At 41.1% G+C, this 21,418-nt stretch overlaps 1 protein-coding gene across 1 annotated transcript; it reads right to left on the minus strand.

Annotated features, from left to right (window-relative positions):
• Nucleotides 1–765: 765 nt before the first annotated feature.
• ACTL6A (actin like 6A) lies at nucleotides 766–10,564 on the minus strand. Its single transcript, XM_054166781.1, has 14 exons — nucleotides 10,435–10,564; nucleotides 9,403–9,479; nucleotides 9,044–9,218; nucleotides 8,578–8,678; nucleotides 6,766–6,863; nucleotides 6,026–6,120; nucleotides 5,699–5,805; nucleotides 5,523–5,612; nucleotides 5,285–5,346; nucleotides 4,880–4,994; nucleotides 4,442–4,522; nucleotides 3,266–3,361; nucleotides 2,194–2,280; nucleotides 766–1,588 (listed from the first exon to the last, which is right to left on the minus strand). The coding sequence occupies exons 1-14, from the start codon at nucleotides 10,457–10,459 to the stop codon at nucleotides 1,508–1,510; spliced, it is 1,290 nt and encodes a 429-aa protein (XP_054022756.1). The 5' UTR covers nucleotides 10,460–10,564; the 3' UTR covers nucleotides 766–1,507.
• Between the last annotated feature and the right edge of the window lie 10,854 nt (nucleotides 10,565–21,418).

Consider the following 21,418-nt stretch of genomic DNA (forward strand, 5'->3'; position numbering starts at 1 on the left):
TGTTCAATCTTTGTACTGAGGCCACAGTAACTTTATTACTCACTGCTCTGTGCTAAGATACAAGGGCAGTTGATACTCCACACACTGCTTGAATGCTAACTAGACTTGTTTTCTTCTTTCAGTATGACAATAACTGGTGACTGACACCCTCTGTTGTAGCTGACTTAAGTTTCCCTCATTTTACGAGAGAAATGAAATACCTTTGAAAATCTGAAGCGAGCAACTTTGTCTTGAGCAACTAATGGTTATCATAAGACAAAAGCAGGCTGTTTTGATAAATTACTTTATTGTCTGGAGGTACTGTGAAACTGTTTTCAGCTAGAGGCCTCATCGTTATTTACCCACAAGGTCTTTCAGGATACAGAAACCCCACAGCAGTATTGCTTACGCCATTTTTTGGTTTTAGATCAGTTAAATGCTATTTGGTTTTCCACAGCTTTTAAGATGAGCAAAACTTCATTGTGTCCCAATACAGAACATCACACAGTTGTGAATTGAAGTTAGCTTAACAGTAACATGCAGCTGCATCAGCCAGTTCCTGATGAACAAAACTAAAATAAAAAATCTCTATATATCTATCCCCTCTCTGCCCCTGAGTGCACACTCCCAGTGCAAAACACAGGCACTTACTGACCCTGCAGCGAGTCAGCTGAGGGAGCTGTACCATCAATGAATGAGCAGTGACAGTCCCTTTGACTTACAGATCTGTGTAAAAATGTCAAGCCACATCCTGAGGTCTTCTGTCACTATTCTAGTCTCAGACAGACAATTCTTTGCCTTATCTTCCCTGCCTCAAAAAAGTTTTGCTTCTCACCTACAAAGGCATTAAAAACATCCTAAACAAATCAGGAGGAAAGCACTGCTTGTTTACCAAAATCAAACTGCTCTCTAAGAGAAAAATCAGCAAACCAGTGCTTAGTAACATTCACTGCGTGGAATGTAACTTCCATGAGACGGTAAAGTTTAGATGAACTGAGTCCCCTCTAGTAGCCTACTAAACACAAACTTTCCTTTGAAACAGAAGTAGCTTTCTCCACAAGTACTCACAAAGCTGCTCAAATATAAAAGACCAAGTTTTATTTTTCAAGAGAGAAGTAAGAGCAATTTAAGGCCAAAGTACCAGCAAGGAAGACTAATTTGGAAAGTAGACAAGAGATTTTTAATAGGTTTGCATGGGCAGTTGCAGGGTTATGCCTTTTTCTATTAGCTAACCTGTAAAGCTGTTCCCAGGAAAAGACACTAGAGAAAAATAGATATTTATACAAAATTATAAAATGCTTATTACATGAATTATTGCTTTACAAGGGATGTAAACATCCTTTCTTTTTCTATGATAGTACCAATTAGGCCTCTCAAAAATCTCTACAGTTTGTTAAAATGGAACTTGAATTATGCAAAAAATCCCATATAAACTTTCTACAAAAAGAGTCCATCCCATTCCTGAGTATGCTAAAGCTATAAAACAGAGGGAGCACTGAGCAGGCAGCAGTTTTCACAGTAAAGAGGTTTAAGGACATTTTCTTTCTACGCACTGTTTCCCTCCTTCTTCGTATTCTTGTTTAGAAATCCACATCTGTTGAAAAGTACCCTAGAAAAAAAAAAAAGCCAAAAAAATACCACAATTAAAAAATGAATTGAGAAATAAAATCAGAAAACAAATGGACTCAAGTGAAACATGATTAGCTTTTCCTAGGAGGAAAACTAAGCCAAGTCTTTACATTAAATGAGCTAAGAGCACTTGATCTGCTTATCTTTCCCTTTGTGTTTTACATTGCTAGCTATTAAAGACAGGAAGTTGCAATAAAGAGCTAATTTCAAGTCTCCCTTTTCCACACTGCTAAATTAATCCCCACAAACAATTTTAGTACTCAGTAACTTGTAGAATTAAGCTCAGGAGTATGATGCAGAAACAGACTCGTTCCTTTCATGGTGTACTATACATACAGAGTTTTTGGATACCATATCTCAAGCCTGCACCTTGCCATTAAAAATGGGGGAACACAGCAAGTTACTTGGTTGGAAGTGCTCACGTCGCCCTGTTTCTTAAACAAATTCTCTTCATCTTACCATAAGGGCATCCCAGATTATGATTGCCACAGTAGCACAAACTCTGCTGTGCATACTTATGTGGAATTAGATTTTGGGGTGGTGGTGCTGCTTAGCATAGCAACATGGTAACAAAGGTTTACTGACCAAAGAGGCCAAAATGGAACCACCAATCCACGAGCTGAACCTTCGCTCCACTGTGGTGTTGTTCGCTATCAACTTCAGGCGCATGCTCTGAATAGAAAAGGAGATAAAGAACAAATTGTAGGCTGGTGACCTTAGAGGCATGAGGAAGACAGCAGAAGGAACTTGATGTATTTACCAACATGCAAGTGAAAAATGTCAATTTTACTAAACTTGCAATAATGCTCATCTGCCCTGTACTTCAAGAACAGCCACAGTGGCACAGAATACGTGCAGCCTTTACCTTTCCTCCCAACAGGGAGCAGCAACAAATGCTTAGGGCTTGAAATAGGACAGGCAGAGAGCTGTAATAATGCCTACAGTGTATATTGTCATCTCTAGAGCTTGAATACTTAAAACATGCACTGGGACTAAAACATATAATGTTACTGAACTTAATTCATTTGGTCCTTTTTGGACTCATTTGTTTCTTTTGCTTCCAAAATGCCTTGTAGCATTCCTCCTCAGCTGCTGTAAGAAGCAGCAAATAACTACCTTACTTGGTTTCTCACAGTAGTGATGACTTCAGAGCTGCTGCAAGTAGAATGCTTTATCTTGAATATGATTATTCAAGAAATAACACAAGCTGTATGTGCCCCCAGGTACTCAGGTATTTAAACAAAATGACTACAAGTATGTGAAATCATCAGGTTTTATCCACTAGTAGGTTAAGTTGTGTGTAGAATCCAGGAAGACCAATTTCCATGACAAAGTGACTTGAGCAGAACGACTGAATGTGCCTCAAGTTAGTCAGCAACACTTCAGAAGAGAGGCCATCAAGAGAAATGATGACTGTTGCTTAGGGACAATCACAGAACTTAGGAATCCACTTAGGGGTGGAGAAGTAAAATATTCAGCGAGCAGTTACACATGCTGGAATTAGTTTTGAGACTTCTTCCTTTTCTTGAGCAAAGAAATCTCTTCAGCTGTTGGCTTTCTAATAAAGTCAAAGTTCTGATAAATGCTTGTGTACTTTTATGGCAGAATAGCTAAAATGGTAATGAACTCAATGCAGTAATTGAAAGGGTTGTTTTACCGGTGGAGTTTTCTGAGACAGCTCTCTGTTCAACCTGTCTGTGAAACTCTGAATTAGGGTGTTTCCTCCCGCTACAATCACGCTGCCATAGAGGCCCTAAAAAGAGAGCAGGAAATCTACATTAACTCTCAAAACAACTTTTTCACAGAACTGATAGCAATGGCATGTAAGTATACTGCAATAACATGTAACTTAATGCCAATATTACCTCTCCCAATCCAATTAATTTTTTAATCACTTGAAAACATTTTAAGATAGTTTAGTATTAAGTTATACAAGGAAGACAGAAGCTATATGATTAATGATTTTAAATTACTTCACAGATTCTGCACAGATTCTTCACAGATACTGCAGAGACTCTGAACAACCTGATACAGTTGAAGATGTCCCTGCTCACTGCAGGGGAGCTGGACTAGATGACCTTTAAAGGTTCTTTCTAGGCCAAAACATTCCATGATACAGATATCTCCAGTATCTGAGCTGTTCGTTTTCTTACAGCCGGATGTTCCAACCAGAAAAGAAAACTCTGCAGCACTGCAACAGCTTTCAGTCTCACTCATCCTGCAGTTGGTGAACACAACCACAGCCAGGCCTGCTAAGCCTGCCTGATGGAGTAGTAAAGAGGAAAATTTTAAACAACCCCCATGCAGTCCCTATCAAACTTGACTATTTTCAAATTAGCACCCGAGAAAGGTGGAACAGAGTTTTAAAAAGGAAGTTTCCTTTTAAAACAATGTTTTCTTCCTCCTGCTCTCTACAGAAGTTCCAGAAGTTGGTTATGTTTTTAAAAAACAAATATGTATCTACCACACCCAAAACCCTGAAGATAGCATTCAAAGTTATGAGCATAAAACGTTCATCTGAAGCCAAGCCTATGCACATGGATGCAGTGCCACTCAGCCACCATATCTAGATGTTAGGTGCTTAAATATAAGTAGCAACACTGATGAAAAGTAAAAAAAAAATTCTCATTCAGCACTTTGTAAAACAAATTAGTAACTGTACATATCCCTACATACAAGTATGGAATACTTAAAAGAATTATTCTAATGTGTTTATCATTATCCTAGGAAACCCACATATCTTTATCAACAGTGCTCTAGTCCCCCCCAAAAAAATCCTATCAGGACAAAAATATCTATGCCTTAAAATAATCCCTGTCTGACTAACACTTACCGGCCTGATGTCTATATCACACATTCCAACGCTTGTTGTGACAACGTGGCTCACACCCAACATCGTGTTACCAGATAAACCCTGGAATTAAAATTAGTAATCTACACATCATCACTTCAAAAGAGCAAGCCACATAAAAGCCCCAAATGAGCTGAAATTGTAAGGATTACTAGAGAGGAAACTTTTTTCTCCCTTCCCTTAAAAACGCCTAAAGAAGTTTCACATTTTCCCACTCAACTCCTCACCATCCATTTTTGAAGTGTATTTCGTCCTTTGCTTGCCCAACCCTAACACAGCCCAGGCAAATTTTATCCCCAAGAGAACCACAGAGGGTAAATACATACATACAAATCAAGGAATTAAGAACATCATGAAAAAGCCATGTGATAATGTAGCAATTTCAAGTCTGCCAATTACTACACAGGATTGTTGTTTTACCTTTACATTGGAAGGGTCAAACAATCCCTCGGGAATTTTCAGGCGCTCAGCACCAAAGTCACAGTTATAGCCGTTGGGGAACTCATAATGAACTGTTGGCATCTGTGCTGCTACCCTGGAGCAGGGACATATTGAATTGCTATGTAAACAAGCTGTTAAGTTACCTAAGTAGCATTACCAAATGCAGGTTTTGATTGATAGGACATAAACTTGCAATAATAATGACCTTGTGCATCTTGAAATATTAAGTAAAAAGGCATCACCTATTTTTGCTTTCAGAAATAAACAGTTTTTAATCTAAAAAGCTTATTCTGTAATAAACCCAGCCAACAGCAATAGACAGACTAAAACACCCCATTGCACAAGTGATAAATAGTTTTACAAGAAGGAAAAAGAGTGACGTACTGTTCATCATAGGTTGAATCTGATACTTGGAGGACAGAAGCTTGAAAATCTTGGATGACACACTATGGAGTTAAGAATAATATATTTATCAGAAATCCAGTCTTTAGTTTGACAGAATTTATAGATACTGGGTTTTTCAGGATTTTGTAGTCCAAGAGGAAAACCTATATGCTTGTAAACAGAACTTCTTTATGGGACACCCAGGGGAGTTCGAGAGTGGGAGAAATGACCTACTTACATTACACATGTAGTTGTGCCAGGACCTAGTGACCTGGGGTAACTTCTCTTTTCTCTTCCAATTTGCTGGTGACCCCTCACGAACTGCCTCCTGAGGTTGTAGGAAACATGATCATCACTTAACCATTTAAGTTTCTCCCCCAGGCAAATGCTTACTAAATAAAGTTACTTTCCCACCTTGGAAGCAATCATATATGGAGGAATTATCTCTATGTTCATTTCCTGAAACAGCTCCCGGCACTGCATAGTAATGAAGTCTCCTGCAAGTGGTGATTTTACAATACCTAGAAGACAAAAGAGAACAAAACTCCCACCAACCTGGAAAGCTTTGAAATAACAAATAAACTCACAGGAAGCTACTTGTCAATGAATACTCTTAGGAGCTTTTTTCTCCCCATATTTAGCTAGATACACAGGTTCAAAAACAATATGAAAACTGTAAAAGCAGAATGAAAGCTAATTCAACCTTCATACTACACCGTTGTTACCTATGAAATTCTTTACCTTGCTGAAGTACATAGCCATCATGCACTGGAATAGCAGTGGTGTGTGTTGCTCCGCTATCCAAAATGAGACCTGTAGATCTCCCATTAGCAAAACTAGTCAAAATGATTAAGGAAAATCCTTGAACTTTCACTTCAGGAAAAAACCTACTGCCATACAACCACAGCATAACTAGGAATGAGGATCCTGGTATGTTAATCCTTAGCTCTACCAAGGATTTGGTTTCTGGTGCATATGGTGTTTCTACAATGTGCACAACTTCATGGAGAAGAGCATTTAACTTCCATCTGTGAACTAGCTTGTGTTTTGGGCATAAAAAGGAGGGACTTCACATCAATGCAAGGCAGAAAGCTCTAGGTATATCCAACTCATTTAGACTCTGAAGCTGGAAACATTAGCTTAAAATAATTACATATATTAATTAGAGCTTGAAGCTCCCATGGCCTTAATTACTCTATGTAGTAGTCTGGACACCACCATTTCAGATCTGTATTATTCTTATCCTTATTATACAACGGGAAAAAGATTAAAAAGACATCACCCCCAAGGAAAACAGACTTCAAAACTGAGCTCTCAAGCTTTACAGTTTGGAAAATAAATTTGCTTACTTCCTCCTCAAATGTTTACAGGAAAATTCATTTGAAAGAAGAAAACTTAGACACGCTGTTATAGGAAGCGCTTAGAATAAGTTGACTGTATCTTCCAGGGGGCAGGAAGTGGTGAAGCATTCCAAAGGATACGCTGTTAGAACAGCCGTTTTACACAAGAAAAAAGCAGGGATGTTGTAGTGTTCAAACATCAGCTCGGTCAGCTTCTCACGTTTTGCTCTAGTATTCCACTAGAAGAAAAAAAACACGTAATAAACCAAACCACAAAAAAGTGATCAAAAGGAAGACACATTTATCCTGAGGATTATTAAGACTCCAAAAAGATACTAACATAATAAGTAATTAGAATTATTACAACCACAGTTCTGAATCAAATCAAGATTCTATAGGCAAACTTTAGCAATTTACTTCACTAGAACCATTTTAAAATCCAGTTCTACAATACATCAATGTTTACCTATCCCACAGAATTAAAAGTGATGCATATTTTTTGCTGTTACAATAGAGATTTCTTTACACTTTGACAGTTCTTCCAGCATCAGTCTCTCAAACTCTCTAAAACAAGTAACATATCCGTTTTTCAAGGGAAAAAAAGACACATGAAATTACTTGCCCGGTTCAAATGAAAAAATACATCCAGATTTTCCTGTTTCCAAGGTATCTTCCTACTGTTCTACTGTATTTGCAATTAAGCCAGGATATACATCAAATATCCTATGCATTACTGAAAAAGTTTTTTCCAAGCCAATGCATTAAACTAAGATTAGAACTGTAAGAAGAATGTTAATGGGAGCCTCTATTCAGACACCCACCCACCCTGAAAGTCTGTGATTTCACAAATGAAACAACCATTGCAAGTTCACCATTCTCCACCACTCAACACAAGGGAATAATGAAAACTATTTTCCTAAGATTTTATTAAAGAATGGCACAATTGTTGTATGACATATATGCCTTTTTTTATTCTGACTTTAAGAGCTGCCCTTCAAATGCTGAACATTATTAAATTACAGGAACCTTGTCCCCTTTTTCATCCAGAAATTTGTTTCATCACCTCACAGGGCCATCGACAGAAACTGAGTCAGAAAAATTAACACTTCTCCATTATACATATTATTTTCTGTCACACAGTATTAGTAGTAAGTCAAATGAAGCCATAGGTTTTCAATTGTATTGTATTAAGTCACACTTAACACAACATAGATTCACAGAATGGGTTAGGAAGTGACCGTTGAGATTATCTAGTTCCAAAATCCCTGCCACAGGCAGGGACACCTTCCACTCGGCCAGGCTCAAGGCCTCATCCAATGAAGCCCTGAACATCTCCATGGAGGGGGCATCCACAGCCTCCCTGGGCAACCCATTCCAGCGTCTCGCCATGCTCACTGCAAATTTGTTCCTAATATCTAGTCAAAATCTGCCCTGCTCAAGCTTTAAAGCCATTCCCTCTCATCTAGTCACTGCAAGCCCTTGTAAAAAGTCCCTTTCCAGCTTTCTCATAAGCCCCCTTCAGGTACTGGTAGGCAGCTAAAAGGTCTCCCCAAAGCCTTCTTCTCTCCAGGCTGAACAGCACCAACTCACAGCTTGTTCCCACTAGGGGAGGTACTCCAGCGCTGTGGTCGTTTTCCTGGCACTACTCTGAACCCACTCCAGAGGGGATCCATCTAATATCCAACCATCTCTTTGGTTTTATTCTAGGCACTGAAGTGAGACTTACTAATTTATTTATTTTTACCTCTTTTTAGTAAGTGACAAACAACAGCACATAGTAAATACTTTCTAATACAAGTCCTGCAAAGTTTTTTAAACACTATTGTTCCTGTAGCTGACTTTTAACACTTGTAACCTACAAGCCAATATCAGACCTGTCCAAGACTAATGTCTGTAGAGTCAGCAAGAAGATACCATTAAGAGTTTTCAAAATGCAAAGCTGCTTTTACTCACTGGTGCTTCAGACATAAGGACAGGATGCAAGCTTGCTTCAGATTTAATATGCATCTTGTAAGTGTGATCCAAAATTGCCTGGAAACTATCCCAGTCTTCAACTGCAACAACATTGAAGAGAAGAGATTAGTTTCTTCTAAGTTATGCTCAACTACATAAATACATAAAAGTTTTCCAAAACTTCTTTTATGAAGGAGATCTTTAGTCAAAATCTATCCTCAGTAGTCACACACATACTTTAGGAGCTTTGCAAGATTCTCTTCCTCTGTAATCATAGTATGTCAAGAATTATGCCAAAAGCCCACCAACACTGTAAGCCAACTCTGCTTTACACAATTTGTAAATCAGGTATCCATTCTTACAGCTTCTGCTGCCATACACAGCACCCATTTACATGAAAGCCGGGTCTTTTTGCTACTTAGCAATGCTATTTTAAGAACAGGTAGAAAAAGACAGAGCACCATACTCATTCCATTTTTTAAAGGTGAAATGGCCTCCATGTTTTCCCTTGGAACTCTCAGGGCATTGGTGTCTATGTAGTAAGTCGGGCCCCCTTGTTTGCCTTTGTCACCATCTATCTCCATGAGAGTGCTGCCATTGTCCCTTTCTAGGACCACACCAATGGCTGTTGGAAAATCAACCTGCAAGGTAAAAGGTAAGCAGTATATGAGAACTTTGATGTTTTAGGTGGGGGTTTCGTTCAGAGCTTTCCTTATACAAGACAGTTACAATAAAAATCAGCAGGTTCTGAAAACTCCTAACTAACAAGCCAAACCCAAAGCATAAATTTAAGCCACATTCCCACTGAGTCACACAGGTTCTCACCTTTGGACAGTCCTCGCCGGCATAGCCTGCTCTCACCGTGTACGAGCCAATATCAAAAACAAGAGCCCCAACTTCATCTGTAAAGATCATCAATAAAGAGGTAGTAAATGATTATTGCACTCTACTACAATCCTCACCTTTCCTTGCTCACTGTCTGTTTTTCTTGCAAAAAGAAAAAAAAGTAACTTGAAGCATCTTTTTGTAGGGGGAAAAAAAAAATCTCTGTTCAGAACTCCACTTACTGGAAAGCTATTAGAAGACTGCATATAGGCTTTAAGTTGGTCGTTGCAATACATTCCTTTAATATAAATAAAAGGGGAATTTTAACAGAAGTGGGAGCACATAGTTGCATCTAAATGGAACACATGATCAAGCTTTCCAAAAGTAATCACTTGACAGTCACATGAAGCCAGGTGAGCCCAGACCTCCTGGGAATGGTCAGAATTAGAAAGGTGGGTCTCAAACCACCAACTCTGCAAGTGAAGGCTGCCACAACATGAAGCACCTTCATCCCTGTGGGCCCCGATCCCCACTGAGGTGCTCTGCACATCTTCCAAAACCGCAGTCTGAAACAGAACACCTTTGGTCCTCGCGGAAGTCTGTGCATAAGGGCTCTGGGAGAGAATTACACCACAGGTTCAAAAGCACGGGATCTTGTCGAGCCATCCAGCACCTGAGCAGCAGTAACTCAGCTTACGATCACGGTTTAGCTGGTCTCCGGGGGAAGCGCCCCAGCGGAACGGCACCAGGAGGGCCACAAACAAGGCCTGCAGCCGCCTACTCTTCCTCACGCATACTATCACCCCGCGTGTAAGAAACGGAAGAAACCGAGAAGGCTCCGGCCCCCATGCCGAGCTGTGGGTGATCAGGGCCGCGGCTCCTCGCACTCGGGGCTTCAGGGAGCGACGGGGAGGCGGGAAGCGCCCGGAGGCGGCTCGTACGCGCCGCCTCACGGGACGGCGCCGAGCTCAACGGTCGGGGGAGGGGAGGAGCGTGCGGGCGGACGGGCAAGCGAGGCGCTGCCGGACTCACCTCCCCCATACACGCCGCCGCTCATGGCTGCCACTGAGCCCGCGCCACCCGGCCCCGGTGTCCGCCGGCTCCTCTCCTCAGCGATCCGGCAACAATAGCGACTTGGCCCAGCACTCCGCCAGCAGCTCAACGTAACTGCAGGCCGCCGACTTCCCGCCAATAGCAGTGCCTCTGCGGCTTAGCCCGCCCACCCGCCGAACCGCCGCTCGGGCACGAAGGCCAATCGCGACTGGGGGAAGGCGGGTCCATGTCGTGGACAGCCAATCCTGAGGCAGGAAGTGGAGGGCGGGCAGGGGAGCGAGCAAGTGCGGGTGCGGCGCGCGGGAGCGATAGGGAGAGAAAAGTGGCGAGGCAGTGAGGTGCGAGGAAGCGGCTGCTGAGGCCTGGGAAGGTGGAGGAGGTGGGCAGTGTTGAGGGGAAGGCTGCTGGGTATAGTGGAAAGAGGAAAAGTATCTCGGGAGCTCTTGAAGGTATGTGGGGTGGGTTTGCTGCTACATGAGAGGATATGGAGGAATGGGGTGAGTAGAGAGCCTCTGAAGGAGAAGAACCAGCTGTGGTAAGGAGCTGCAGTTCCTGCAGCTAGGCCTTATCTGAGTTTTCCCGCTACAACTGTTACTGCTCTTCCACTGAGAATAAAACGCGTTTCAGTATATCTGTATATCTCAGTCTTGTCTTGTGCCTTTTTCACTTGGGGCACTCCTTTGCACTTCAGATCATGAGGTTGGGCACTTCTGGTCTGCTGCTTAGCTGCCAGTTTAGCAGTTGAACTTGTAATTAGGATTTCTGTGATTTTTTTAATCTCCTTCTTTGGCCTCAGTTTGCAGTCAAACTGGGTGTTCAGCCAAATAAACAAGAAAGGAGAATCTAAAGTTACGGGAATTAAAGGAAACATTCTGTAACACTGGGGTAGGGATCTCCAAGTGATTAGATTTAGTCAGCATAATAGAGTGACATTTTACATTTCCCTATGAAGACATAGAGCATTGTGAGCAATCTTAATATAGATGAATTATTGGACAGTAATTAATATAGAAGTGTTCCTTATATTTCACCATAATACAAAATTAGAGCTGAGTCCTGCTTCGTTCTGTTTGGTAGGGAGTTCAGAACTTCCTACAAAGCTGTGGGTGTTTTCTAAGTTGTGGCTTAAGTTTCAATCGCATCTCCTTATTTACAGTAAAAGTAATCAGTAATGTAAGAAGAGAGATAAAATTCACGTTTGTAGTTCATAAAGCTGTTTTGAACAGAACAGGTAATTACAAATCTTAAGAACCTACGTGAGTGAAGAAGAAAAGCAGCCCAGATGTGTGTGCATTGATTACAGCTCCTAGCAGTTGCCCTTGAAATCTCATCCTGAACTGAAACACACACAAAAGAAAAGAAATGTAGTGAAATCCAACAGTAAGGGAAGACCAATTTGTGTTTTGTAAAGCACAATGATGGAGAATATCAGAAGGTTATTTGACTTACTGACTCTCGAGGGCTGGGAATTTAATTTGTCACACCTTTGGTTTCTTTAATGAGCAAACTTCATACATTTATTGTGCAATTAAGAAACTTGAAGTTCTTGCACATTGTATAATACAATTCAATTAGATAGCATTGGGAAGATAAATATTGCTGTTTCACTAACTGTACTTTACGAAGCTAGTGCACTTTGATTCTATGTTATGAAATCTTTTTATGTGTTATCATGATTTCCAGTATGTGGCACTAATACTCAAGGTAGAGTTGTTTGAGGAGGAGGAATTAATTGCAGATGGGAAAAGCAGTTTAGAAAACTCGGAATTACAATGCCAGAGGATGTTCATTTAGCTCCTACTTTATTTTGTAGTAATGGTTCATTGTATTCATATGATAATTGACACTCTAAGCCAGATCCTGCTCTCTGCAGAAGAGCTGCTTATGATTCATCTGCAAGCCAGAAACAAACACAGCATTCTGCTTCTTTATTTTTCTGCAGTGTTTCTTCAACACAGAAGAATTCCTGGTGATACCATCAGAAAATGTGTGCCAGGGTAGAAGAGCCCTGTGGCTGTGTGAGGCTTGGAGAGAGGGTGTGCCTCTGACTCACCTTTACTGCTCCAGTGGCTGATTGGGACTGATAGTAAGACCTGCAACAAAAAGCCCACTGGAAATCATGCTGATATCTAAGAGCCTCAGGATTTGACAAGCATAAGGAAATAAAACCCCATCTGTATAATCCTCAAGAAGCCTGGAGGGTATGGGAGAGGAGATTCAGGCAGACAACTACCTAGGTATTCCTTTTCTCTGCATTGCATTTTTATAGGCATTCACACCAATGGAAAGTGTGTAGAACATCATTGCTGTGGTTGGGTAATATTTTACAGTGACTTTGCTTTACAGCAGTACAGATAACTCTACAGAATTTAATGTGCAAGAGAAATATACTGTGGGCATCTTTTTTTCTGCGGAGTCCATCCTTAAAGAGGCAAAAACTTGAGATTATTTCAGTGAAATTCTGTGCATCCTCCGATGTTTGCATACGACCAGGTAAAAGCTAGAGTTTTGCCACCATTGTCCATAAACATATCCTAATACTTTTGTGGGTTTTGAATATTTTTTCCTTAGTTTTCTCAAAAGCAAGGGCTATAAAATTAAAGTAGATAAAAACATGAATGTATTTTATCTAGGTTCCTCCCTTGGTGCAAATGGTCATTGTATCTTGGCAGGAGCTGTAGGTGTAGCGCAAAGTGTGTGCTTTTTGTGGGATTATCACATACTGATTTACTGTGTTGGGCATTGGATATAATCACTCTAGAGCCAGATGCTAGCATGAATTGTTCACAGGAAAACTTAGAAGAATCATTTTCAAACGAGCATTAAACAAGACACCAAATGATGATGCTTACTTGACAGCAAAAGTTCATTTCATCAATGATAATCTGCAGAATCTGAAGCTTCCTGATTATTGCTTTGAGATTTTAAAGCCTTCATTAAGATGTAATTGTCTTAAGCAAGTGCATTCACCATTTTTGTAATACAAAGTAATGTAGAATAGAAAGGGATATATATCTGAACTGAACCTATTGCTTTTGAGTAGTGCCATACAACTGCCAGTCACTCTCCCAGTCCACAGTGCCAGCTTTTAGATGTGGCAGCAGACTATCATAGTATCAGTCAGGGTTGGAAGGGACCACAAGGATCATCTAGTTCCAACCCCCCTGCCATGGACAGGGACACCCCACACTAGATCAGGCTGGCCAGAGCCTCAGCCAGCCTGGTCTTAAACACCTCCAGGGACGGGGCCTCAACCACCTCCCTGGACAACCCATTCCAGGGCTTCACCACTCTCACAGTGAGGAACTTCCTCCTCATGTCCAGCCTGAATCTCCCCACCTCCGGCTTCATTCCATTCCCCCTAGTCCTATCACTACCTGATATCCTGAGAAGTCCCTCCCCAGCCTTCTTGTAGGCCCCTTTCAGATACTGGAAGGACACAATTAGGTCACCTCGGAGCCTTCTCCAGACTGAACAGCCCCAACTCTTTCCGTGTGTCCTCATAGGAGAGGTGCTCCAACCCTCTGATCATCCTCGTGGCTCTTCTCTGGACACATTCCAGCACGTCCATGTCCCTCCAGTAGGACTAGCTGTGACAACGGGTTACTCATGATGTTTGTGTCCCTCCTTGTTTCTTGACTGCAAAATGCACATTAAAGGGTTTAGTTTTCTTATTTCCAGAAGGGGTCTTACATATTTATGTGAACTGAAAAAGCATCTGTAGATGAGAAAGCAAAATCATAATTAATGCTCATTTATTCAAGAACTTTGCATGATCTCTCAACTTTCCTCTTTCTTTGCTAAAATACTTGGGCACTTTGTCAATTTTAATACTTCCCTTCCATACAGGGATGTTGTGAGTGTTATCCTCCTCCTGCAGATAACGAACTGGAGCACAAACTAAATGTTAAACCTTACTAAGGGGCTCAACATTGCTACATCTGACCTTTAGGTTCTTACCTCAGACTGGAATCCAAGCACTGAATTATGTTTCATGTAAAATGTTCTAATGACAGGCACCTTAAACCTGGATTTATGAAATTTCAACAACTGCACAGGATGTTTGGACCTTGTGGTTGAAAATGCTGAGGAGAGGAGATACCTCTGAAACTTGTTCATGACTCCAGCAGGGCAGTCAGTGGAGTGTGTGTTCCAAAATCTTCTTTTGGAGCTGGTGTGTTCAACTTGTCCTTTTGTAAAAGACCCATGACTCGCTTTTAGATCATGACTGAAGGAAGAGGTAATGGTGCTTGCCGTTAATGTACAGTCAACTTTCCATCACCAGTAGATGGCCTGACTTGTGTTTGGAGAGGGGGAAAAAAATAAAGAGTATTCATGCTGAGATTGCAGCCAACTCTCTGGAATTATAGCAGCTAGAATACACTGGGGAACTGAGAAAAAATCCAAAACATAATATTAGTGCTGCTTTATTGTTCTGAACTGTAAGTGTTTCCTGTGAAGCCAAACTGGAGCACTCTGGACCACTTTCCTTGTTTAGTTCAGGCATAGTATGAATTCATAGAGCTGTGAATTTAGGTGTGAAGGTGGTACAACAGCATTTATTTTGAGGTAAGAGGTCTGCAGGGCTAAGCCAGCCATGTCCAGCATCTAAGTGTGCCTGTGTTGCTCTTCTCAAATGAACTTCTGATGTACGTATGTCTCATTTGCCTCAAATCTGGCAGAACTTCCTGTTTCAGCCTTGGTGCTTGCTCTGTAGTCACTTAGGATTCTTGCAGGGCTTATTCATTTGGCAGCTGGGCCAAACCTGACCTGGCTCAGTACCTCTCATCTGTAGAAACAAAGCTCCTTACAGTTGGGAAACCAGCTTAGCCTGATAAACAGAAGATCTTTGTGTCAGCTGAGCTGTAACATTATATGAGGCATTTTGATCCCCTGTGCTTCCAACTGCCAGAATGGGAATTCAACTATGATAGCTGAGCAGGTAGCATGGAGTATAGATCTTTGTTTCATGTTCAGATGCTCTGTCTTCAGCCTCATAAGGTTCAAATTCATATTCCCAGCTTTCCAGGAGGGCGCTGTGTTGCCTCACTTGCAGTTTCAAGCTGTGACAGCATGCAGCTAAAAATCAGGGCTCAGTGCAGCCAAAAGTATGGAATGCAAAAGGACAACCTGCTGATTAACCTACTCATCTGAGAGAGTCCTTAGTCCCTGTTTCTGGATCTGCGTTCTTCATTGGATGAAATAAGGCAGTCTTGGGAGTAGAGCTGTAAGGGTGTGCTAATCAATGACCTTACAGGAGTTGTGATGCTTTAAATTACCTTTCTGGAACCCCATTAAGCTTGGAATCTCCTTGGCCTTTTCACTGCAGAAAGCTGCTTTCACTCAACGTCTGGAAATGTGTGTTGTGAGGGGGAGATGGTGGTGTAGCCATGTTGATTTCTGTACAACATTTATCCTGCTACCAGGAGAGGGCGTAGGCAAAGTAGGGGCAGAGACACTGGCAGCCAGCATCAGCATAACAGGCTTTGGAAGACTGAGTAGCATTATTTCTACAGGGTTTCAAATAACAAAGTACTGGTTTGATTTTCTACATGTATGTGTTAGTGTATCACAAAAAAATAAACCCCCAACAAACACCAAAAACCAAACAAAAAACCCCAAACAAAACCCAAACAACCCCCCCAAAAAACCTATAACCAACCAGAAAACCAAACAAAAGTGAAACCCACAACCAAACAAAAACAACAGCAAACACACAAAACAAAACAAAACCCACAAAAATCCCAACAAACCAAGTAAGATATTGTTACAAAATTAATTATTAAATGGGAGTGAGGAAAATAAGTGTTGGCTGGATGGGCATGTTTGCAATGAATCTGTCACCTTTTTCCTGCTTTTGTTCAGGTCATTACTGTGCCATGAATTTTATCACCCAAAATGAGTATGTAGAGCAATGCAGTTGCACTGCAGCAAGAACTCGGATGCAGGAAAAGATGTGCTTTTATTGAGGCTACAGTGATTTGTATGGAGAAACTTAGGGTTGCTTTATCTGAATGTTGTTTTTTTTTCCACACAAAATCTGTATTCCAGGGCGGTCATACTACTACTGTTCAAAGATATCAGCTGCTAAATTACAGCATCAGAATGCATCTGTATTAATGTGCTCCATTTAAAAAAGTTGCTGGGGTGGGAGACAAGAGCTTTGCATTATTTGATGGTTATTGAAATCGCTGTAACAGAAATTCATGGCATTTTTAGTAACTACTATTAGAATTCTGGTTTTTAGATCACATGAAAATTTGTAATCCCTTTTTCTTCCACTTATGTGGTTATCTTGCAGTCTGATTCTTCTCTCTCACCACTTTTACACTGTACTGTCTCTTTTATTTCAGGGCAGCAGAATTGTAGTCAAGAGGTGCATCAGGCCCAAGACATCTTCCTTGCAAGTGAAATTGAGAGGAATCAGTGTTTCCAGGTGTTGTCAGGAAAAGATGTGGTACAGTGCAGAACTTGACAAGATCTGCAGATGATGAGCTTTCTGTGAGTCCTGATATGCTAGCTTACTTGTGTGGGTAGTCTTCATTATTTACTCCTTTATATGACAATTAGCTACAGTGCAGGGAACACTGGCTAGGAGGGTGAATGTTGTTTCTCCCAGGACAGGAACAGCATATAAGAGCACCACTCTGCAATCATCTTGGTATTTTGTATTTATGATTTTCTTGAACCTTTTAACTATAGAAGGCTTTTAGGGAAGGGTTTTATTATCAGTCATGGTACTTGTGTTTCTCTTTGTCTTGATTGTTCAAAGAAGACATCTAGCACTATGGAATGCTTGTGGTAGGGGAGAACTAATGTGAGCAAGTCTCAGATATTTTTAAATTAGTGCTTTTAGGAAACTAGACTTACACTACTTTTTTATTGCTCTCAGATGATAAAGTTGCAGCTTAAGCTTTATTATATTAGTTGATCACAGATAATCCATCTAAAACACAGACTGTGTGAATATCTTTATCCTAGCTAGACCTTTGATCAGAAGTGTTTGGGGTTTGAGAGACACAAAAGAATCCAAACATGAAATACAACTAGAAGAAATCATGCCTTTTAAGCTATGTATCTCAGAAGCTGCCTAATTTCAATGGCTTGTTTAGACCTGCTTAAACAAAGCTGCCAACACAGTTTCTCTGGTGCTAGCATAGGGCTAGCCAGTCCCAGGCACTTCAGATCTCTGCTGCTTTCTGGAAGTTCTAATGCTGTATGGGTCCTGAGGCTCTGTCACCTCTCAGAAGCTGACTTCATAGCTGACTACCAGCTTGGAAAGTAAGCCAGCAGAGGCTGCATGTGTCACCTTCACTAATGGCCCATATGAACTTGCCTCATCTTGTGCTGGAATGGTTGGACTTGCTGCTGTCCTCTCTTGTCCTAGGGCTTCTCAGCTAAGGTGGTTGTCAACTATGGAAATATTTTGGCACATAGTTCATGAGGTTAGGAAAGACTGATCCAAATCACAAAGGTGCTAGACAGCAAATGCTGGAACTGGGGAACTGGAAGGAAGATGGAGTAAGAGTAATAAAATGCTGCATTTGGATGCATCTGTGTTGAAGCGCAGACTGTGTCCATGAATTTGATTAAAACTGAGTACTAAAGGATACAAACAGCAGTGTGTTCATATTCAGATGTCTGCATTTTCTGAATATTAGTACTTTTTATTCCTTAGTTTATCTCACTAAATTTCACTGTAATAATGTTCCCAGTGAGAGCCAAATCATGGGAGAGCCAGAGAATGCTGAAAGTCTGTAGTTTCTTCTGCAAAGGAATGTTGTTATCTTTCAACACAGACATCCTTGACATCAGCTACTCTAGCTGCAATATCACTAATGGAGTACCACAAGGACACTGCAAATGGGTTTGGCATCATCTGACAAGGCACATGTCTGTCCTCTAGAAAGACAGGGAAAGAAAAAAGAAAATTTTGCTTACTGGTGTATTGTTCAGGATTATATTCATAGCATGGGAAACAAAAGTCATCGCTCACCCCTTTCTGCTGTTTACATGACATGACAGTGTAAGGGCTTTTTATAGGAATAATATGTTCTGATAGTTGTTTATTATTTTCTGTAACTGTCTGGCATGTGGTGCATTGGGCCTTCTAAAACTTGAGCTCATTTACCCCAGCTGAAAGCTGGGTTGGAGTAGACACACCAAAGAGGAAGGACAGAAGTTGGAAAGTATGGAGAAGGCCAATGTGACCGTCTGTTATTCCAGGTGGTTACAGCATGTTTCAGTGGCTGGATGCTGCAGTGTAATGCATTTCACAAACATTTGAATGGGTGGTGTAGAAAAATGCTGAAGACTTTTAACTCCCATTGATTTAGAATAGAATAGAATAGAACAGGTTGGAAGAGACCTTCAAGATCATCATGTCCAACCTATCATCCAACACCACCAAATCAACTAAACCATGCAACCAAGCATCCTGTCAAGCCTCGCCCTGAACACCCCCAGCAACGGCAACCCCACCACCTCCTCAGGCAGCCCATTCCAATGGGCAATCACTCTCTCTGTGTAAAACTTCCTCCTAACCTCCAGCCTAAACCTCCCCTGATGCAGCCTGAGACTGTGTCCTCTTGTTCTGGTACTGGTTGCCTGGGAGAAGGCACCAACCTCTGCCTCACTGCAACCTCCCTTCAGGTAGTTGTAGAGAGCAATAAAGTCACCCCTGAGTCTCCTCTTCTCCAGGCTAAGCAGCCCCAGCTCCCTCAGTCTCTCCTCATAGGGCTTGTGCTCCAAGCCCCTTACCAACCTTGTTGCCCTTCTCTGGACACACTCCAGCAAGTCAACATCCTTCTTAAACTGAGGGGCTCAGAACTGGACACAGTACTCGAGCTGATCCTTTTCTGTGATGAATCACTTGGAATACAATCAGTAATAACTTACTTCTTGGATCATTACTGTCTCCAAGCTTTTTTTTTGCCTTTTTTTTTTTTTATTAGATTGGCCAGTTTTTAATTTAATTTTCTAATGTATTGGCAAATGTCAGCATATGGAAAGGATTCTTTAAGGATTGGCAACCCAGTGTTAGATTCTGCAGTGTGGCTGACACAATGTCACGAATTAGATCTGAGATTCTGTCATTGTGCCGCTTCCTAAGACTCCATTATAGGCCTTCTTCCCTGACTGCAGCTCTGCATCAGTGTCTTCATCTTCTTTCCATTCATTGACTGGATTTGTCCCTGTTGTGCTGACCAGAACATTCACATGAGTCAATCTCACATGCTGAGACAAAAGCAACTTGGGTTGCATATGATGAAAAAAGAGGAAGGTTCTGTAAAGGCCATCTGCTTGCAGAAACACAGGAAGATTTGTGTGTTTAAAAAAAGCTTTTTTGGCCTTACATCAAATAATCCATACAATGTGCATCCATGGCAGACATCATTTGTTCTTTAAAAAGCAAGTTTGGGAACTCTGATGGTAAGGTTTTTTGTTCAGTTGTGGTAATGAGTGGAAGGTAGGTGGACAGTTTGTGCCTGGATCTAAGTTTCTGCAAAGGCTACTTGTGAAAAAAATGAGAAGCTTGGATTTGGATCATCAAAAGAGAAGATTTATGGGAAGCACAGAGCATTCTTTAGCTGTTCTCCATATTGGTGGACTTTGTTTCTGTGGCACAAAATAGTGCTTGCCATCTTCCTGTCAGGAAAAATGTACTATCAGAGATAATGTTACATTGATGTTTCCCTTTGCTCAGATTGAGTTGTTTCTGTCAATTACAATCCAGCAGAACATTTGCTAGCATGATTTAGGCAGAGTTTAAATAATTAAAGAAGAGTTGTCTTTAGCAAATAAATAAAGTACACCTAATGGAGCATTATCTTTTGAATATCCTTTATGTTCATTGCTTGTTTGGTCATAAAATTCAGTCACTTGAAGTGGCTCCTTCAGCCTTATTGGAAAATTATCATGACAAGTGTACTGCCTTCTTCCTGATTGCAGGGGGAGAGTAGAGTTTGAAAATAGTGAAAACTAAGCTCTTTCTTCTACAAACCTTTTTAGTCATAGCACTGCATGCTCTTTTAAAAGGAGTCAGAAACTTTATTCACATTGTATAGCTGGGAAAACATTTTGTGAGAGCTCATCCAACACTACTTAACTGAGTTAAGTAACTTGGGTCTCCTTACATCTCAGCTCCGTGCCCTAGTCAGAAGCACAATCAGGGGACCTGCTGCCGATCTAGTTACGTTTTGTCACAGGGAGGTGGTGATTCTCTACAGATCTAATACTGACTAGAAGCCAGTGGAAAAAGACTAAGTGAAGATACTTGTCTTCCTTCTTGTTACTGTGCTTTCAAATTGTGGATCTGGACAAGGCTCAGTCAGATCTCCACTCTGGCCAACAGCGAGAGGTAAAGGCTGCCTGGTGTCAGTAGGCTGTTGGCAGGTGCAGAGCACCAGTGCAGCTGTGTTCTGCCTTTGCCACACCCTGAAATGGTGTGTGAGTTGCAGTGTCTAAGGAAATCTCCCTATTCCAGAGCCACTGTTCTAGTAAAGATTTTTCTTTCACATCAACTCTATTGTTTCCTGAAGTAGTATATGAACAACTCATGCAGTTCAGATTCTTCCTTCTGTTACATTTAGAAGATCATATTTTCCACGGTATTTCTGCAATAGAAATTTGTACACTGCACTTCATAGACTGATTCTTCCTACCTTTATAGTTTGTTTACTTTTGAGGGACCTGAATGTAGTTTTTTACCTTAGATGTGGGCTAAATTTCTTGCCTTTATTCTTGCACGAACAAGCTGGGTTTCTAAAGCCTGTCCATCCTCTTCTTCGAGGACACCTAAATTTGAATGCATCTAAATGTCCATGAGTACTAAATTTTACTCCCCAAAGTTGTAACTAATTGAAATTAGGCAGTTATGTGCAGAAATATTGTAGCTGCAGATGCTGGTTGCTTCTGTATTATTTCAGGTTTGGAGTGGGGCAGAGTTCAATACTGCAAACAT

This window comes from Dryobates pubescens, chromosome 13, assembly GCF_014839835.1.
Source record: "Dryobates pubescens isolate bDryPub1 chromosome 13, bDryPub1.pri, whole genome shotgun sequence".
In the NCBI taxonomy this organism is placed as follows: Eukaryota; Metazoa; Chordata; class Aves; order Piciformes; family Picidae; genus Dryobates; species Dryobates pubescens.

What these genes read in the sequence shown, in the direction of transcription:
- ACTL6A (XM_054166781.1), bottom strand. Translation starts at nt 10,459, where the DNA reads ATGAGCGGCGGCGTGTATGGGGGAG. An exon ending in GATTCAACCTATGATGAACA is followed by an intron (nt 4,995 to 5,284) that starts GTACGTCACTCT and finishes TCCCTGCTCCAG; the next exon opens with GGTAGCAGCACAGATGCCAA. An exon ending in TTGACCCTTCCAATGTAAAG is followed by an intron (nt 4,523 to 4,879) that starts GTAAAACAACAA and finishes TTTTAATTCCAG; the next exon opens with GGTTTATCTGGTAACACGAT.